Consider the following 19,175-nt stretch of genomic DNA (forward strand, 5'->3'; position numbering starts at 1 on the left):
TACATCATAACAAGCCGCATTCAAACAGAACGACCGCAGTTGAGCACAAATATATTGGTGATCAACAAGGACGAGTCATATGACAAGCTTCCATGAACTTCAGTCAGCATCAGTTCACACCAACCATCTGGACAAGTTTGTGTCTAATCAAACCTGATAATTCACGGCTCATGAATTTTTATGAGGACAAATGAATGCTTGGGAAAACAAGCTGAAGTTTAATATTTCTGCTCTCGATAGTTCTCCAATTATTTATGGAGGACGATCAAGTGAAAGAGCCACAGTTCATTTAATCTGCAGACCGTAAAAAGCGTGCATTTCCCCCCAGTAAGTGTGTCCTACTGTTGCGTGCCGCGGAGTTGCTGAATAAAGCAATACGATAGTCTTCTTCTTATAATCCATTTGCACCCTTTCCTCTCTGGACGTTGTTCTCTCTCACACGCACACACATGACTGCAGCCCAAGGAAATCCTGCTTTATTTATGAGATGTATGGCTCAGAGTACCACAGGCTTCCCCTGAGAACCCAACACTGCACACATGCACAGTATTTGGCCTTTGGAGATTTTGTTTTCTTGGTCTCTCTCTCTCTCACACACACAGTTATATACACTAGACATCTGTTTACCCTATCTGGTGTTCTCGGGTCTGCAGTTGTTTTAGTGTGACCTCTTGTCTTCTTCGGCATCTTTCGGGAGTGTGGTGCTTTCACTGTTTTATCTTGCAGCAGAAATGCAATCCGGTGCTCGGGTCGCGCTAAATCACGAGCAGCATCCGAGTGCATCTTAAAATGTCAACCTCCAGAAAAATCACGATAGGTAGAAGAGGACTCAGGCACGGGAGAGAGAAGTATTTAAATAGTTTCAATTATCTTTGAAAGCATCACGCATGCAAGCTTTGTTTTAAACCATCAGCTGAAATGGATGAAATACCATTACCGTATCATGATTGGTCACAATAAGCCGTAAATCACGTCTCGCCTGTTATTGGTTGCAGCAGTTAAATCATTACTACACTACATGACATCATTTTCTGCCGCCAAGGAATGACATCATTCCTTCCACGCGATCATAAATGATATATTTCCATATTTAAAAGCTTGGAGTTGCATGTGTAGTTCTACATTATTCAAAAAAAGGCAATTTTTTTTGTGTTGACCTTGACCTTTCGTCGATCAGCTCCAAGTGCTAATCATCTGGAAATAATATTCCCATCGAGTTTGTCGAAGTCGCTCATGTGTTGTTTAGCTATTTTGGACACAAACTCGCAGAGACAGCGATGAAACCGCCGCTTGTCAGTTTAATTACACCCTCTTTTAAAATATGTTTCCAAGAGGAGATGGAGAAACACAGTACACACAGGGAGAGGAGAGAAGATCTTTTGGGGTTTGTTGTTTCCCTTTTACACGTTCCCATAACTTTTCTGCTGGTGGAATGTCATCGCAGAGGTCACCACCAGAGGTTTGTTTTTGATACTGGGAATGAGCGAGAGCAGTGAAGCGGTTTCATGCAGTGCCTTTAATTAGCCCCGGAGTTCAAACTTTGGCTCCCAGGATCTGACGTGTGGACCTATGTGGTCCGCAAGAAAACCCGTATCTTTTACATTTGCCATTTCCACTTTCAACACAAACTGCTCCGGCCCCCCTGAACAGCTCTGACGTCAGCACGGAGGGTTATGTAACATAGACAAACAAACATGTGCAAGAAGGACAAGCAAAGTAAAAAAAATCTGCTCATGCTCCTTAGAGAGTGTTCCCATGTGTCCTGGAAAACTTGGGTAAATTTAGATTAGCTGATCGTGGAAAATAACACAAATTCATGGATGAATGTTATGGAAAAATGTCATCTTCTCCTCTTTGTGGCATTTAATTTTCAGTGAAGTTCTATAGTTTTTAAGCCAACAATAACATATTTATTACATTATTTTGCAAGCTCTTCAAAGGTGTGCGAAGAAAAAGATAAAACTAGAGTGGAATGAGTGTCTGCCCCTATGAATCTGGATGAGGATATGCAAATCTACTCTATCTGCATAGTTACAGTATCTTATATTCATTTGGATGTGATGGACATGATTTAGTTTGCGGCAGCTGAACCATTCACTGTGACTGAATGGAAGTAAACGGCCTGAATAAATGGTCCAGATATGCACTTGGCCGAGCACCGAGGTTGAACACATTCAACAGGTCAACACGGAATTGCCCAAGTCTTCCCGCATTAACTTTTCAACCGAGCCATGCGTCATTTCTCAAGTTTCTCAACTTCCTCAAGTGCCTTGAGGAAGTTTGCGTGTGATCAAAGAGAATAATTCAGGTCTGGAGCTGAGAGAAAGGGAGCGAGGAGTAGAAGGTACAAAGAGAAGCTAATGCTCAAGGTAGGATAGAGACTCAACAGTGGTTTGTGTCACGCGGGGAAAAAAAAAAGGAGATTCTGCATTTCCACATGAGCTAACCACACTTTTACTACATATTCTTTCACAAGTGGAGTTGTTCCCAGTTTTAAAAACAAAGCAGTGACTCTATTTCCTCGTGTGATGAAACCTTTTTGAGACAAATATGTAAAAGTCTACTAATGCCTCAGTACCCTTTCAGCTCAATAATGGCATCCATTCATTTCTCCTGAAAAGTAAAAACAGCCAGTGAGTTGATTAAGGTGCAGACCTCCGAGCTTGGAGTGGTAAAATAAGACATAACTGTCTCTCTGTAATGAGGTGTCATCCTGAGCAATTGAAGCAGCACAAGTAAAGTGATTTGATATTGATTCCTCTCGTCTGTGTTTGTGTGTAAGGAGGACAAATGCCTCCCCAACAGAACACATTTATTCCTGGATGCCGGGAAACTAAAGTGCCTTATCGGAACACCCAGCCAATGAAGAATGACATGACATGCTTGATTATGATCCATGTTTTTGTCAAGAGGTTTTTTGATGCTAGTAATTATTATATTTATTTATTTGTTCTTACACTGCAAATGCTGTGTTTTTAGTTTTTTTGTTTTTTTCTTGAATTAAAGCAGGTTTACTAGTTTTTATTATTTTTAATTTTTTTGTAAATTCTTAGTTTTAGTTTATTTTTTATTTTTTGTAAATGCTTAGTGTAAAAGTGTAGTCTCTAGTTTTTATTTTTATTTCAGTTAACGAAAATGTTTTTTCAATTTTAGTTTTTGTTATTTTGTGAGTTTTCATAACTTTAATAACCGTGCTCCAAAATGCACCTGCTCTCTACTTTACGTTAGTGTTTTAGAGCTCCAAAAATTAAAAACCTATAATCTCCATTTTAGTTTGATAACTCACTTGTCTAGATGTAGAAAACTATAAAACTGTGTTTACTCAGTGGAGGGTAAGAAGCTGAAATACACATTTGTCCTGTTTGGCTCATGCTTTTTTTGTTTTTGATTCCACAAGCGGCTCCATTTCAACAACATTTACAGGCCAATAATAATATTATACACTGTAAATAGTACATGTTTCACACTGCAAGTCTCACAGTGCTCGATACAGTATAGTACAGTACAGTATACGGCTTGTTCTCTGCACCTCTTGCTGCACAAATAACTGCAGTGAGAGAAAACTCCAAAACAGCTAACGTTTGTTGTTCTTCTCAAGACCCGTATTCACACGAACAGCAGAAGAAGTCAGTACATCTGCCAGGGGGGTGGGTCAAATATCTATTTGGTGGTATATCATCGTCCTTCCCCCAGGCGCTCAAAAGTAAATGGTTGTTATTTGATGTCTCCTTGTGGCGGCGCTGCTCAAATGAATGAGTGTAAACTTGGGTGGAAGTTGCCTGAGTTAACAGCGGGATAATGGTGGAGAAAGTCTACGTTAAGAGATGCTCCATCTACCTTCAATACATAGACTTACTGCACTTTGTTCTCTATGTTGTGAATAAATGCGAGAGAAATCCTGCACTTTTAACTTTTCACGGACGTTTTATTTTCTTCAGTTAGACAGATATCGTGAAGTATCGTTAAATTGATTGTCACAGAATCGTTGTATCATGATATTATTGGTGTTGTGGGCCATGTATCATGTACTGTATCATATCGTGTGGTACCCTGTGATTCCCTGTGGTCATTGCTGTTACATAAGTAGAAGGACGGCCATTACGTGTGTCAATACAGCTGAATAAATGATGGAGTTGTCATTTTTTCAGTTTCTGCTCTCAGACAACTAAACAACACTTACCTTTGTGTTAGTGACACAGTGTTTCCTGGACTGCTGAGTTGACATGTCAATCAAATCTTGGCAAATTTTGAATGGAAAAGACAACTGATAAGAGAAATCACAACATAAAGATGGCTTTTTGGCTGTATGTTATTTTCTTGATCAATCTGTGATTTATTTTGTCCAGAAAATGTTGAATAAATTCACATTTAAGAAGCTGAAAAACCAGATAGCTTGTTTTGATGATTAAAAAACACTCAATCAAAATCATTGATGATTACTTTAGTAATGGATTCCTATTTGATTGACCAATTAATAGTTTTTATATCAATATTAAAGGGTAAAACATTTCTGATGCAGATCTGTCAGCAGAAAAGTAATAAAGACCACATAAGCAAATGTTAATGTGCTGTGCAAACGCATTTTGAGATAAAAACGCATCTATATTCATAGAGAGGGAAAGAAAAGATGGGCGTTTGCCTCCTTAAAGGCAAATTCTGACCCTAAGCGAACTTTAAGCATCATTATTTTCTCCCCCCAGAAAAAGCTCTGTTCTCACCGGCATGTGAATAGATGTGGGATTTTTAAACCCCCAGTTTTGGGGGTGTGAAAAACAAACTCATGGGATTATAAACGCTTGGAGACATGCTTTATAATGAGGATGTAGAAGAGTGAGTTCATGTGAATAAAATAATGGAGCTCATAGACACAGCTGTGGTTTGTTTTTTGACCTGAGATTGACTCTCTCTCTCTCTCTCTCGCTCTTTCTGTCTCCCTCCCTCTCTCTCTCTATCTATCTATCTGTAACAAATACACAAACACAACATCACCTCAGGTATTTCCTCTTTTCTGCCGTTGAAGAAAAAGCCGAGCAGCACTGTGTACATCAAAGATGTGTTCACTGCATCTGCCCTGCTCTGCTTTACAGTGCTTGTCTTTTGTTATTCCACCATGGGACATGGATACTAAACTCTCACATATAGAATAAAAAAATATACAAATTTTACTTTAGAATGAATTTGTTCTTAAATTATAAAAAAAAAAAAAACCCTGCTAATAGTTTAGTACAGAGAAGTCTTGTCATGTGATGCACCTAGGCACATTTTTGTGTTTTTGGATTTTAATTTCTAGCACATTTCATCCTTTTTCATGCATATTGTTGATAATTAATGCTAGGTTGTGCGTTTGTTTTTTTTCATGTATTTTTATTTTTTGTTTATTGTAACATACCAGCCTGCAATAATCAAACCAAAAATAATCCAGTTTGCATGAAGTATATTGTGAATATATACTTTATTGAATTTTTAGACCATAGAATGAAGGTTCTTCGTGACAAAAACATGGCAATTTAAGGGTTAAAAATTAATATGTATGTGCTTTTTTTTAAGAACATGTTCTTGTACTTAAGGGACATTAATGTGAGTATTTTATGAATGACATATGACATTGCTAAAAATTAATTTAAATGTTTGAAAAAAAAAAAACAATATATACAATTTTAAACCCATTTTTGTGCATCTAAGGGTTAAGAGTGGAAAGATGTGAAGAGTAAATAAACATTGCTTTGTCACAGACAGGTGTAAAAGGCACATCAAGAAGAAGAGAAATTACTTTGTATTCCTACTTGGTAATAAAGACAAAATAATTACAGAGCAGTCATTGTGACAGGGGGAGGGAAAAAAAAATCTAATTTACATGATCTACTACCCTGTATCTAGGTTAAGCAGATGAATTAAATGAAATGGCAACTCAATAACATGATTGCTGACAAATCAAGGACTGGGCTTTGATGCCTGAGTTGCCAAAACAAACCACACCTACCATCTGTCTTCACAGAGAATGTATGTAGAACAGATTAAATAACATGCGTGCTACACAGTCACACCCTGCTGTTGTCAGAATAAGACGTTAAATGCAATTTGTCAACATTCTGTACATAAAATATGTTGTTAATGTCTTTTTTAAAAAGGATATTACCGTCATACCAAGGAGATAGTAAAACGACTATTGGCGATAAAGGCTGTGGAAAAGGGAAACCTTTGTGTAAATCACCACTGTAAATCACCGCTGTGGCTGCAGAGTCTTCATTCACTTCTGTGTGAAGTGAAATTTCTGTCAGAAATTGAAGAGCAGAGACATACAAAGTGAGATTGTTTGGGTAACGCCCCCGTCAGTGAAAGTCGGACCACCCACTGACTGTTGTCAAAGAGACTCACTCAACAATGTGGACCCTTCCCAAGAGATTAATGACAGAAATTGAAAGTGAGCTGAGAAATTGGCCAGGGGTCATCGTCTACTTAAGGGGAGGAATCCCTCATTTCTGTCGTTAAACACTTTATACAGAGATTATTAAGGATTTTAATGACTATTGTTTTTGTATTTGTAATTCCTTCTCAGCATTTAACCCTTCCTCTACTAGAAACCTTCCTAGAAGTAGGGGCAGTGGGCAACCACTACTTCTAGGAGCAATGGGGGTTGGGTACCTTACTCAGGGGTTCCTCAGCCTTTTGACCTGGTGGGGACACGAACCGGCAACCCTCCAGTTACAAGCCAAGTTCCCTTTCCATTTGGTCCCCGGTTATGAAGCTTAGGATTCTGCTGGAGTGTCTAACATGAGCGAACCATTTCCATACCTACTTTGTTACATTAGAAAGAAAAACAGCAAATGATCACAGTTCAGATACTAGATGAGGGATGTGTTTGTCCATTGGCTAACTCATCATGAAAGCTTTGTTGTGGTTGGCTGGATAGCACATGTTTTTTGACTATTGCCACTGCAAGTTTTCCACTGGTAAATATTGTCAGAATTACCATTATTTCCCAGGATTGGTCGATCTAGTAGAACTAGTGCAGTACCCATACAATTTCTGCTTTTTGTGTGTGTTTTTGTGCTTGCAGGAGGAGAAGTGGCTCTTTTAGTGATGTATTAGTCAGGTTTAATGTCAAAGTAGGCGCTGGACACACTGGCGCCCTTAGTAAATCACCTACCAAGTTTGAAACCTGTCCAGCGAACCATTCGGCAGATAATGTGATGAGAGGCTGTAGAAGTGGCTCTTTGCCATCGTCATAAAGAGTAATTGATCACAGTTTTGGTAGATCTAATAATACTTGTGCAGTACCCGTTCGGTGTGTGCCTATTTCTTTGTGTATTTTTGTGATTGTAGGGGCGGAAGCGATTACATCTGTTGCTTCTCTACGGATAACTCTTACATCTCTTATCCAAACACCACTACACGCCTAGTAGTAAGTCACCTGCCAAGTTTGAAGCCTGTCAAGAGAAACTATTGTACAGTTATGTAATTAACAGAGAGACAGAGCAGACTTTTCTTGCATTTATAGATGGGTGGTGGCTGGTGTAACTGTCACAATTTGACCAGGATAGAATGAGCAGATAAGGCAAATCGCAAGGTGAACCTGTGTGGAAACCGTTCCTTAATATGGCAACAACTGGCCTGTGTTAATGTTAGATTTATTCAAGCTAATATTTGCTCAACATGAGGGCGACGGATGAAACTTCTGAGCAAAGTCCCCAAAAGAGACGTACAGTATAAGCACGCTTTCTTGCACATTCTGAGAGGCAGGAGCAAAAGAGAGGACCGGCAAAAACTGGTTTGTACACAATAAAAAAACACACATTCTTTTGCACAAATTATAAAAACATAACTATGAATAGAAGGGAGGACAGATTGTTGGATGTGTATAAAATTGTACTGCACGAGTTAAATCATGACCTTGAATGTCTCTCAGCTTGAAAGATGTCTAACATGGCTCTGGGGGAAAGTATTTAAGTCTGAAAATTAACTTTACCATGGCATCATCGGTATCTTGAGACCTTAAATATTTGGAGCCAGTATTTTTGAGGTTCCTAACTGTTGGGATGTCTTGGCCTCTGCTGCTTTCTTTTAATTGGTCTCTCACATTTCTTCCAGCTGAGATGGAAGTGGAACACTGCTTACTCGAGTGCTTCTTACAAAACCTCAGACCTGAACTGTAATTTTTTTGCCATCAGTAGTGGACACTTATATGTTATTATGAATGTCTGTTGGTCAGACTGAATGTAAAACCTAGTTTTTCAGGGATATTATTATTACCATACTTGGTCATGTTTGCCCTCTGGTTTGGTTTTGTGCTTTGTAGCGAGTTTGAAATAGTTGAGCCTTGAGTTGAGTACCAGAAACAACAATGCAGACGCTCACGTTTGTTCCCTGATTTGGTAGGTTTTTTTCATGTAAGCATTGCTTGTTTTGTATTTTTTAATGCCATCGTACACTCATGCTTAAGCCCACCGTTTGGTGCGATAAAAATCTTTTTTGCATTTCCATTGGGAATAGTACTGAAAAATAACCATCTCCAACCGTTCAAGTTTTGGTATCCTTCCCTTGGGGTACCAGAGTAATGGCACAGTACAGGTGGAGCTAGACCCACGACAGTCAGCTGATTGGGCGACAGAGAAACATCACTCTCTTGCGACCGTTATTTCTTCAACGCCAGCAGTGGATTCTCACACAAAGCTTGACATCTTTTTTGAGCCAAACAGCCACAAACTGAGCAGTTGCTCCATTGTTGTGTTGCGTTCAACGTCGTTGTCGGCGCACCGGTACAACATCACGCTACGTATCTCGCTGACGTGGCCATATTTCTTACCTCATTGTCGGACTCGCAGGATTTATAATTTATAATTCATGTTTTAAAACTGTAACAACATTAATATTTGACTAAAGCTTTGTCTAAATAGTTTTATCTCTCTCTATATGCTAGATATCTTCTCAAAATCCTTCAGCCCCATTTAAAATACTAGAGTGAATAAACATTGATTTTGCATCATTGATGTTGTCCAGCGTGAGTGACAGGACATATGTGTCCATTCATTGCCTTTGAATTTACTTTGTATACATTCTTATTCCCCTCAACAATACTTTGCATGTGCTGTGAATGAACCAGTGAGAATAATTATGATAAAATATCATATTTGCCTTTGTTTGGAACACAGGGGAATGTGGCAACAGCAATAACCATGTTTTTTTTTTGTTACAAACCGATCGCGCTGTTGAGAGAAACCCGGGCCTCCTAAAAATCCCAGAAGCTTGTCCACAGTGGCTAAAACACTGAGTCTGACTCCCACATGTTTCCTCTGTGTACTTCACTCCAAATGCTTCACTCACTGCCAGTAGGGAGTAAAGCAGTCCTCGTCCTTCCTGTGAGAAAACTACTACTGCAAATAGTGTGAAGTGGAAGGGGGAGGAGGAAGTTTTTCCCCATTGGTTGAATCGTGGCTGTCTTTGACCTGAATGCCAAACACAGAATGCTTTGCCAGACATTTTTTTTCTTCTTTCAACATCCTCTTCTTTTTTATAATCCTCTTTTTCTCTTTGTGTCCTATTGGATTGAAAGAGCCTCCCAACATCCCCCCCCCAGTGTGGGGAGTTGTGAAGTGGTGGTGGTGACGGCCAGCTCAGCAGTCTGTCACTCCTTTTTCCTCTTTTTAACTCGCTCAGCAGTGGAATCAGGAGGTCATGAGGAGCGTGAGCTCTCAAAGCTCTTCCCTTTTTCCAAAACCAACTATCTCTCCCAAGATCTGTTTGTGCCATGTTGTGTTTGCGTGACCCGTCATGGGGAAAAGCTGTGTTTGATAAACCGCCTGATATTTATTTTTTAGTACAGATATCACGGAAAGAGTTCAGTGTTTTGTTTTTTGTTGTTACTGTTATCATTCTGCCTCTGTTTGGTCTTCATGCACAGAAATTATGTTACATTATTTTAGGGCTGCAATGATTAACCACTAATTATTTTGAAAACTGATAAATTAAAACGAGTTCTTTGATTTTTCTGCTTCTTAAATGTCAACATTTTCTGGTTTCTTTGCTCTGTATAACAAAGAAATCATTAAAACTGAATCAATTCGGTTTGTGGGCCGAACAACAAAGCAGTTAATTGGAGAAATTAATACACAGATTAAATTAATTATGAAAATAATCACCCTGCATTATTTTTATGCTGTGTCCATCTGGAAATGGGCTCTTTCAGGCAATACTATCAGACCTGACCAAGGGAGCATTTGTATGTATACGCCAGCAGCACAGTGTGGGCGGGGACAAGAGGCTGCGGAATATACACATTTTACAACAGTACAATTCACTTCTGAAACGTTTTGTGTTTGGAGCATCTTGCTTTGTCTCGACATGAAATTAATCACTTCCTGTGTGCAGCGTGGGAATGTCACCGGGTGACATGAGATCTAAACTCCGACATACTGAGAGTCGTGTGGAGTTGACGGGCTTCATCAGCATCGTGTAAACTCGTTTGACACTGGTTTTGAATGTTAATATATAGAACTAATGTTTTAAAGAACAGTCGGGACATATGATCTTCTCTTCCACGGCTGATAAAAAGAAACAAAACAAGAGTTTGAGATTGATTTCTGCGTTTGCTTGATTTCATTTGCATGTTTTCCGAGACTGAAGGCACATTTTCGGGCGGCGTCTGAATATGAGCAACGGTATAGCTGCCACGCTGGCATTCATGATATCCCACAAAGAAGGATCAACTTGAGTTGGAGTGGCATTCCCATCAGTCTCCCTAATGAGCAGGGTTGTCATGGAAACAGAAATTGGTATCATGGATGAGGGGAGAAGGAGAAGGAGGAGAAGAACTGGTAGGAAAGGCGTTATTCTGCTGATTTCCTTTTTTTTCCCCCACCAGGGAAAAGAAGTGTCTGTCAGGAAGATGGTTCGTCAAAGGGTTTATTGTGTGGTGAGATATTTTTAGTCGACTCTTGAAACTGCAGTATTGGTTTCCACAGTGTGTGCTGCATCATTTTCATCTAGGAAATTATGATCAGATGGACACTGAGATTAAGGCCCACAGCTACTGATTGAATTTTAAAATAACAATGTCCTCAAATGTCTGTTTCTCTTGCTACATATTTTATCTTTGTTACATGGAGCAAAGAAACCAGAAAACATACACATTTAAGAAGCTGAAAAAATTCTAAAAAAAATTGCCTACGGAGGATCTTGGACATTTGGCTGTCTTGATATTCCAATTATTTTACTCCCTCAAACCAAAAAAGATAACCTCAAAAGCTTAAAGAAGAAAACTAGACTTCTAAAGGCCTGATCATCAGTTGGGAGTGGCTCAGGACAAATAGCCTTGATCCCAAAATGTGCAGCTCTTAGAACCGTCCCCCCTGTAATTCAGTAAAAGTTGTTTTTGTTTTATAAATAGGTCTCCAGGGTAAAAACGCCTTCACATGGCTGCACAAAGTGCTTAAGATTCAACGGTGCAGTCGGCAAAGTGTCCAGTGAACGAGGAACCTGTCAATCCATGTGACCTCATGTTCACAGCTCTCTGGTCTGTGAGTGAAAAAGCCAGTGTGAACATAAACACCCATGTAATTGCTTCTACTTTGGTCCAGAATCGAGCTACAGGTGTGAAAGTGACCTTGAGCTCAAAGGTAAAGTCGCTCCTATGTAGAGGAGGAAAATGAAAATGGCAGGATTATGACCCCTGAATTTTTTCCCGGCTGCTTTATTTTCCAATACCTCAAACGCCATGGAGCATATTCCTGAACGAGCTGCACCAGATTGTCTCATCCATCCGTCCACACCAGGAGGAATAAATGTAATGAAAAGAAAAGAAAGAAGTAGCCGAGTGTAATCCAGCAGCTGAGGCGCCCTAGGTGGATAGAGACTGCAGCGTGCTCGCATACCTCCTGTCTCCAGGAAGAGTTGACGTCACCGTCGCTCATTTAGTCATAAATCTGCCCTTCCATTTCTGCTGCATGCACATTTCCACACAGTCACAGCTGCTGCGGTTTTGTCTCTTCATAAATGTCCGACTGACCCCTGCGTCATCGCTGTTGTGCTGCCGTTTGTTGCCGCAGTGAAAGTTGTCACATCTCAGAAATCCAAGTAAGTTCACTGACAGCCAACTTAACAAGAACGCTCCTAGTGTTGCACAAGCTCTCTCTCCCTCCCTCCCTCCCTCCCTCCCTCCCTCCCTCTCTCTCTGCCTCTGCTGTCCCTGTCCTGGCCTGCGAAGAAATCCAGTTTGACAGCTTTATTGACGGCAAGCAGAGGCACATTCATAAATGCCATGCTTTACTCTAGAAACTGTTGCACTTGAGTGTCTTTGCTCATGGTAGCAATAGAAAGTTACAACCCTGCTTCTTTGGACCTGCTGTGTCTTCAAATGTGTTCAGAATGTCTGTGCTGCCTCTGTGGTTGTGCTGTAATTGAAGCAGCATTACAAACAGCTGATGATAAACAAAAAAAGCAGATGATAATAATCCCCCCATGAGTCATATGGAGCTTTTCCACTGTACAGTTCAAGCACGACTCGGCTCGGCTCAGCTCTACACTACTTGCTTTTCCATTCGAGATAATAATTGGTATCTTTTTTCGTACCTGCTCTGACGAGATTCCAAGTAAGTTGAGAGCCGATACTAAAATGTGACGTCAACAGACTGCTGGCCACTGAGGAGTCTGGTGTATTTAGCAACAGCACTGCTGAAAGCCGGCCATCGCGAGCCGAATCACAACCCGTTCAGCCATATTTCAGTTCTGTGACATGCAGGAAGTACTGAACTAATCTTTTTAATTCAACAACTGCTTTGCTCGTCACTAGTTTGTGTGCTTGTGTCGCATATAAAACGACATCACAGCAGTTTTAGTGCAGCCGTGCTATGACGATCCCGCCCATGTGTAGGAGGTACTATAGTAATGGACTTAATGAATAGTAACTCACAGAATTCTAATTTTTCGATCATTAATGTTTGCGTACGTGAGTAAACTTAACCAGCGACGACTCTCCTGGCACTAATGCTAACCACAACCAACTAACAACAGTGTGACCAACATCTTGAAACAAGTGAAACACACAGTTTTGGTCCTCGCACTCTCACCAAAAACTCCACATTTTTCCATATTTGTCATTCTAGATCTGTAGAGGTCACAGTGACAGTGAGCGTGATGACGACCTGTGTAGCTCTCACCTCCTCCTCTCTGCGCCACTGTGGCGGTTAATACGGAAACCCGTCCACAACAACTTTGTTTCTCAGTGGAAAGCTGCTGCTGTTCTTGTAACGAAAGCCAAATATGCGTCCCATTACTGACCCCCACCTGCTTCCTGGATGTTTTAATGTGGAAACATAAAATGAGAAATCTATAAATGACTATTATACCCTCATTGAACAGTTCCATTGTGTGAAACTGTGCTGTGGAGGATGTTTTAAATATCAGTTTTGCCTCCTGAAGGGCATTTTTGCCATAAATCAGCGCGTCAGCTTCTGAAAGACCTGCATGAGATGAGTTAGATTATTCAGGCTGAGCAATACGCGAGACAAAAGCGTTACTATGTGCCACTTCCTTCTGTTTCTGCTCTACAAACTCACCCTTATTTTCACCAAACCTTTATTTATTGTTTCTTACTTGGCAGCAGGCTAAATATAAACTGAATTGCTCAGATGGTTCTCATACCGCTTTCATCACAGGTGAGAAAAAAAAACTATAATCCCAGAATAGTCTGTTTCTGATTCGACTTTCTCTCCATCATTTGAGGAGGTGACCCTGCAAACCCGCGCTAAATCACCTCACCTAAGGCCCGGGTGAAATAGAGCATGCAACGGCTCACTGTTTGTCTCCAAAACTAATATGCAAAGCTGTGTGTGTGTGTGTGTGTGTGTGTGTGTGTGTGTGTGTGTGTGTGTGTATACACCAGCTGGGAAAGCATGCAGAATGAGCACATAAATTGATTTTGCATGTTTGTGCTGCTCTCGACCAAATCACATTTCCCAGATTCTTTGTCATTATTATTATTTTGAGGGTTATTTCAGTGCTGCTGTTTGCCCTTTGTGCTTGAACACATTATCTGCTGCTGTGTCTCTTTGTTTACACAAAGGTGTGATCATGTGGTCAGCATTTCTTTTTTTTAATCTTAATCCAAGGAATTATCAGTTTTAGTGCCAGTCAAGGCACTGCATTTTTAACCTTAATCTCATGTTTAGGTTGGTGATGTAAGTTGGCCTTGTGGTGGTGAACTGGCAACCTGTGCCAAATATAAGTATCCAGTCTAATGCACCATGTGAGCTGGGATTAATGGTTGGATATGGATTATTTTGGAATTATTTGTCACAGCAGTTGATCCTCACATGTACACAAACACTAAAACACGTTTTAAACATCAGTTTTCTGTCGGAACGAGATTGAACCGGAGGAAAAACTAACCCCATACATGCTCCAACATGAGCCAGGCTAACTAAGTAACTCACTACTACTACTAACCTAATAACTGAACAGGCCATAGACAGAAAATCTATCAGTTTTATTTGTCAAAGTCACTCAGAAAGCTGATAACCCAGCCAAAATGACTGAACACAGCTCAAACCTGAATATAATCTCAAGAATTGTGTCCAAACCCAGCTTCCATTGGCTCTTAATTGACTCGTTTTGAAATGTTTATTAATATGCATTGTCCCTTTTCCACACGTCCACCCTCGAATACACTCACATTACTCACAATTACTCTGCACATAAGAAACAAGACAGTAATGCTTGCATATTTCATTATTGTTTTAATTGGCATATTGTTTGTCTTTTTGTGTCTTTTTCATATTTTCACATCCTGTAGTAAGGAGCAATTATATGATTCATGTTAATCATCGGATTCAGCTGTCGATCTATTTTAAAAGCTCAGGCTACAATGATTGATCACTTACTGAGCAATTCTTAAATTAATTGGGAACTATTTTGTTTTATTATCTGGTTTCTTTGCTCCAAATAAGAAAGAAATCATTCAAATCGTAATAATTTTGGTTTGTGGACAAAATAAGACATCGGGGAAACACTGATCAACAATTAATTCAGCCTTATTTTGATTTCTAACAATTACGATTAATCAAGAAAATAAATAACAGTTTAATTGATTATGAAAATAATCGTTAGTTGCGGCCCTATAAAACACAACATTTCTTATTTAGTCGATAAAAATACCCTTTATCTAACAATTTGCCACCGAGTGGCCTGTTTGAGGACTGACAATGTCTGTAATCGGCTACAATTGACACTAATTACCGCGCTGACACTGCTTTACCTCTCACCATGACGCTTTACGAGCCGTCGTTTGACTTTTACTCACCCCCGTCTCCTTCCTCTCCACAGGGGGACTCCATGAAAGATGACAGAGGAGGTGATTGTTGTAGCCAAGTGGGACTACACGGCCCAGCAGGACCAGGAACTTGACATCCGTAAAAACGAGCGTCTCTTCCTGCTGGACGACTCAAAGACCTGGTGGCGCGTCCGCAACGCCGCCAACCAGACGGGCTATGTGCCGTCGAACTACGTCGAGCGCAAGAACAGCCTGAAGAAAGGCTCGCTGGTGAAGAACATCAAAGACACTCTGGGTAAGAACGGCCGCGCCCTGCTCGTCTTGTGCTGTCAGTGAATCTTTTTCAGGTGATAAGGTGGTAAGATGTTGGTCAGAAGCAGCAGTTAGTGTGTGTGTGTGTGTGTTAATCTGACTCTTCTGAGAAGTAAAACGATCTCCTCGCTGTGTCTCTCACTCCCCACTGGCAGCTTTCACTCTGCTCTCCAGGGATCCTGTCGAGTTGGCCGCTGCTCTCGGCTGTTAGCTCTCAGTGCCCAGTCATGACTGCAATATAAAGGACAGTGTATGTAGCCATGGCTACCGACATGAGAGGAGTATGAGTGGATGTCGCTCAGGAAGTATTTAAATTGATCTTAAATTGATAAAGATTGAAAGGAGCAAAACGGGGCTTTTATTGACGCGGGGGGGTAAAATAATCAGGATCAATTTGCTTTCACTTGCATGTAGCGAGTGTCATTTAGACACAGACACACCCTTCATTGTTGCCTCGGAGGTATACATTTCTGTTTAAAGCCGTAAAAAAGACATAAAACTAAATCAGGAGCAGGATTTCAGGCACGTATCTCCTCCAGCATCTGAAGGGTTCCATCTTTGACCGTGACCCTCCTACACCTCCAGAGTTAATTGTGCTAAGAGACGGGGAAAGAAACGACGGCAATGAAAGCATAACCTCCTAATCCTTGCCCCTGTAATATCATTGCAGTTTAACCTTTTCCTTCAGTTCAAGGCTGATCCGAACACATGACTCACTCCCTCTGAAGCACTTATTCTTTGATGCCGGGAAACCGTGACGAGCCCTTTGCTATCATTTCCTGATATTTTATTCATCAAACGAAGGACATAAAGAAGTAAAAAGTGTAGCTGTAGCTTCATTCTTTTTTATTAGCAATTAATAGTAATAAAGATAATCCAGCCAGCAGTGGCATCATGTCATAAACAAACTCTCACTTGTCAGTGAGCAGCGGCTTCAACCTTTCCTTTACTGGTATGATGATATTTTTTTTTTGACATTTTGTTCATCCGTCTGAAGGAACACGTTGCCTCTGAGCCTCTGACTATACTACAAAATAACTTCAAGCATGTGGGGCAGCGTGGCACAGGCTGCCACTGTCACCCTCACCAGGGCTCATTGTGTCAGAGACCACATGCATTTCAAACTTCGCTCCACTGCTTCAGGACAGTTCCATTAGACCCTTCTCCACACAACTGTCTGACTTTTTTTGAAATATGGCAAAATAGAAGGTATCGTTGAGCTGTAATGAACAGATAGGAGTAGATTTAGTAATTTTGACCTATCCTTATTACACACAAGCTGGGCAAAGGAGCAGTGGGCAGCATTTACTTGTGCCTGGGGAGCAAAGGGGATTGGGTGCCTTGCTCAGGGGCACCCCAGCCCTTGGCCCATCGCAGGATTGAACCAATAACCTTCCGGTTAAAAAACCCAATTCCTTTCCTCTTGGCCATTGCTATAATAGAAGAAAAAACATCTTTCTCACCAATTAAAGGTCAAGTTTTATTATTTAGGATGGTTTCATGGCAGAAATTGGATATACAACTCATGAGAATGTTTAAATTACTGCTTTATCACTTAAGAATAAAAACAGTTTGGCTTTTAGCCTCAGAAAAAGCCTTTTATTTTGACCTTAGACAAAGACCTTGCTTTATACACCATCACGTTTCTACGTCTTTTCTGGTATATAAAGGGACACACAGATGAGTCTCCATTTCATATAATCTGCAGTCTCACATTAGATGTCTTACACTCAGAACCTTAAAAAGAGACTTGTGTTTGTCCAAACTGAGTCTCATTTTAATTATTAATAATAATAATAATAATAATAATAATAATAATAATAATAATAATAATTAATAGTAATGAATCAGATCTATGTAATATTTTCCAAAAAATAGCTTCATAAAGACCTGCACCTCTCTTCTCCCAGGCTTTAATGCCCAGTCCTACTTTAAGCAGAGGTCCTTCAGGTTGCGATCCGTCCCTTTCCTTAGTTCGACAGTACACACCGAGTGCAGATGCTCCCTGTAGCAACACATTTACCTGTCAAAGTAGGTAGCACGCCCTTGAAAGAAACTTGCTTGAGGTCATGTGAGTCGGTCTGCCAGTGCCCACACATGTATAACTAAATGCCCGAGGAAATACAAAATAAAGCAAACTTCTGAGTGAGAAATTGCCACTACTGGAATGTAATGTGAGATCAAGAATACACAAGCACGTAAAGTGGAAACTATGTCTCGGCACTATCTCGAAACATCCTATTCAGTCTGTGTGTTGTCTGCATTTTCATAATGTGACAAAACAGAGAATCAAAACACTTGAAAGCTGTGATTTCTCTTTTAGGGAAGTTTGTGAGATAATCTTTACTGTCAGATTATCTTCTGAAACAAGTGGCAGAGCTGAAGATGCTGGGATTTTGGTTTGTTTTTGGAGTGACCAGGATGAACAGGATTAGAAATGAGCATATTTGAGAGACAGCTCAGCTCGAGCGGTTTGGAGAGTCAAGGTTGAGGTGGTTTGGTCACGTGCAGAGGAGGGATAAGAGATTATACTGAAGGTGGAGCTGCCGGGCAGGAGGAGAAGAGGAAGACCACACAGAAGGTTCATGGAGGACAGTTGTTGTAACAGAGAGGACAACAGGGGAGAAGCTGAAAGAAGAAGACTCTTTATAGACATTTTAATAGCACAGGATAATATTTTTTAAGCTGATGTAGCGTCGCTGCTTTCCTGTGATCACTAGATTGATTAGCGGGAGAAACCAGCAGCCTGCACTGGAGTGATGGATCACCTCGCCGTCCCAGACTATGTTACACATCGACTACAACATTATGGCCTAGTTTCATTTTCAGTCTCAGTAGTCTGATTCCAGCCGGTAGCTCTGCGTGGTGTTGAAAGCCCGAGTAAATCCAATAGGCGAGAGAACATTTTCATGATGAGGCGATGAGCAATAGGTGAGGTCATGAGGCTAATGGAACTTACTCACACGCAGGAGTAGACAATGTGATTGGCAGAGAGCGTGATGACATCACCCCCCCCCCCCCACCACCCATCTCCAGTCTCCCTTTGTCCCTCTTTCAGCGCTCCAGGAAGTCAGTGTTGTGATTATGGACCATGCTCTGTGATTAGTGTTATCTCCAGCCTTTTCTTTTTTCCCCCCTCCTCATTTACGGTGCTTTAATGTGGCCTTATCACCCACATTCATCCATGACAGAATTGAATTGTAAATGGCTGCATGCTGCTTTGTGTCCCAGTTTCCTCGCTCAGTGATGGGCAAAATAATTCAGCCGAAACTGGGCCAGTACGACACAATGGCAAGTTGGATTTCTGTCCAGCGATAGTTGTTTTTTTTTGTTTTTTGTTTTTTTACATGGCAGCTGTGTGACTGTGAGTGCATGTAGGTGAGTATGACGGTGTGTAAAGCGCTTAATCATGTCCTCCTGTCAAGAGGAGTTATATACCTGTCTACCCGGTCTATTTTTAAGTGTTCCGGAAAATACCCACAGTTCCATCTCAAAGAAACTCCAAAAAGAACAAGCAGTTGTTTTAGAACATAATGTAGTTCAGTCAGAAAGCAGATTTCCTGCTTTAGTTGGAGCCTTTAAAATCCTTTCTATCTGTAAA

General features: G+C 40.6%; 1 protein-coding gene across 1 annotated transcript in view; it reads left to right on the top strand.

The window, feature by feature from the left end:
* Positions 1-19,175, top strand: part of nck2a (NCK adaptor protein 2a) — a 38,367-nt gene that overhangs the window by 10,993 nt on the left and 8,199 nt on the right. Inside the window, exon 2 of the mRNA XM_058622089.1 lies at positions 15,316-15,557. Coding sequence (XP_058478072.1) covers positions 15,332-15,557 — 226 coding nt within the window. The 5' untranslated portion in view covers positions 15,316-15,331. The remainder of the gene's footprint in view (positions 1-15,315; positions 15,558-19,175) is intronic.

The sequence above is a fragment of the Solea solea genome, chromosome 2 (genome assembly GCF_958295425.1).
Source record: "Solea solea chromosome 2, fSolSol10.1, whole genome shotgun sequence".
NCBI lineage: Eukaryota > Metazoa > Chordata > Actinopteri > Pleuronectiformes > Soleidae > Solea > Solea solea.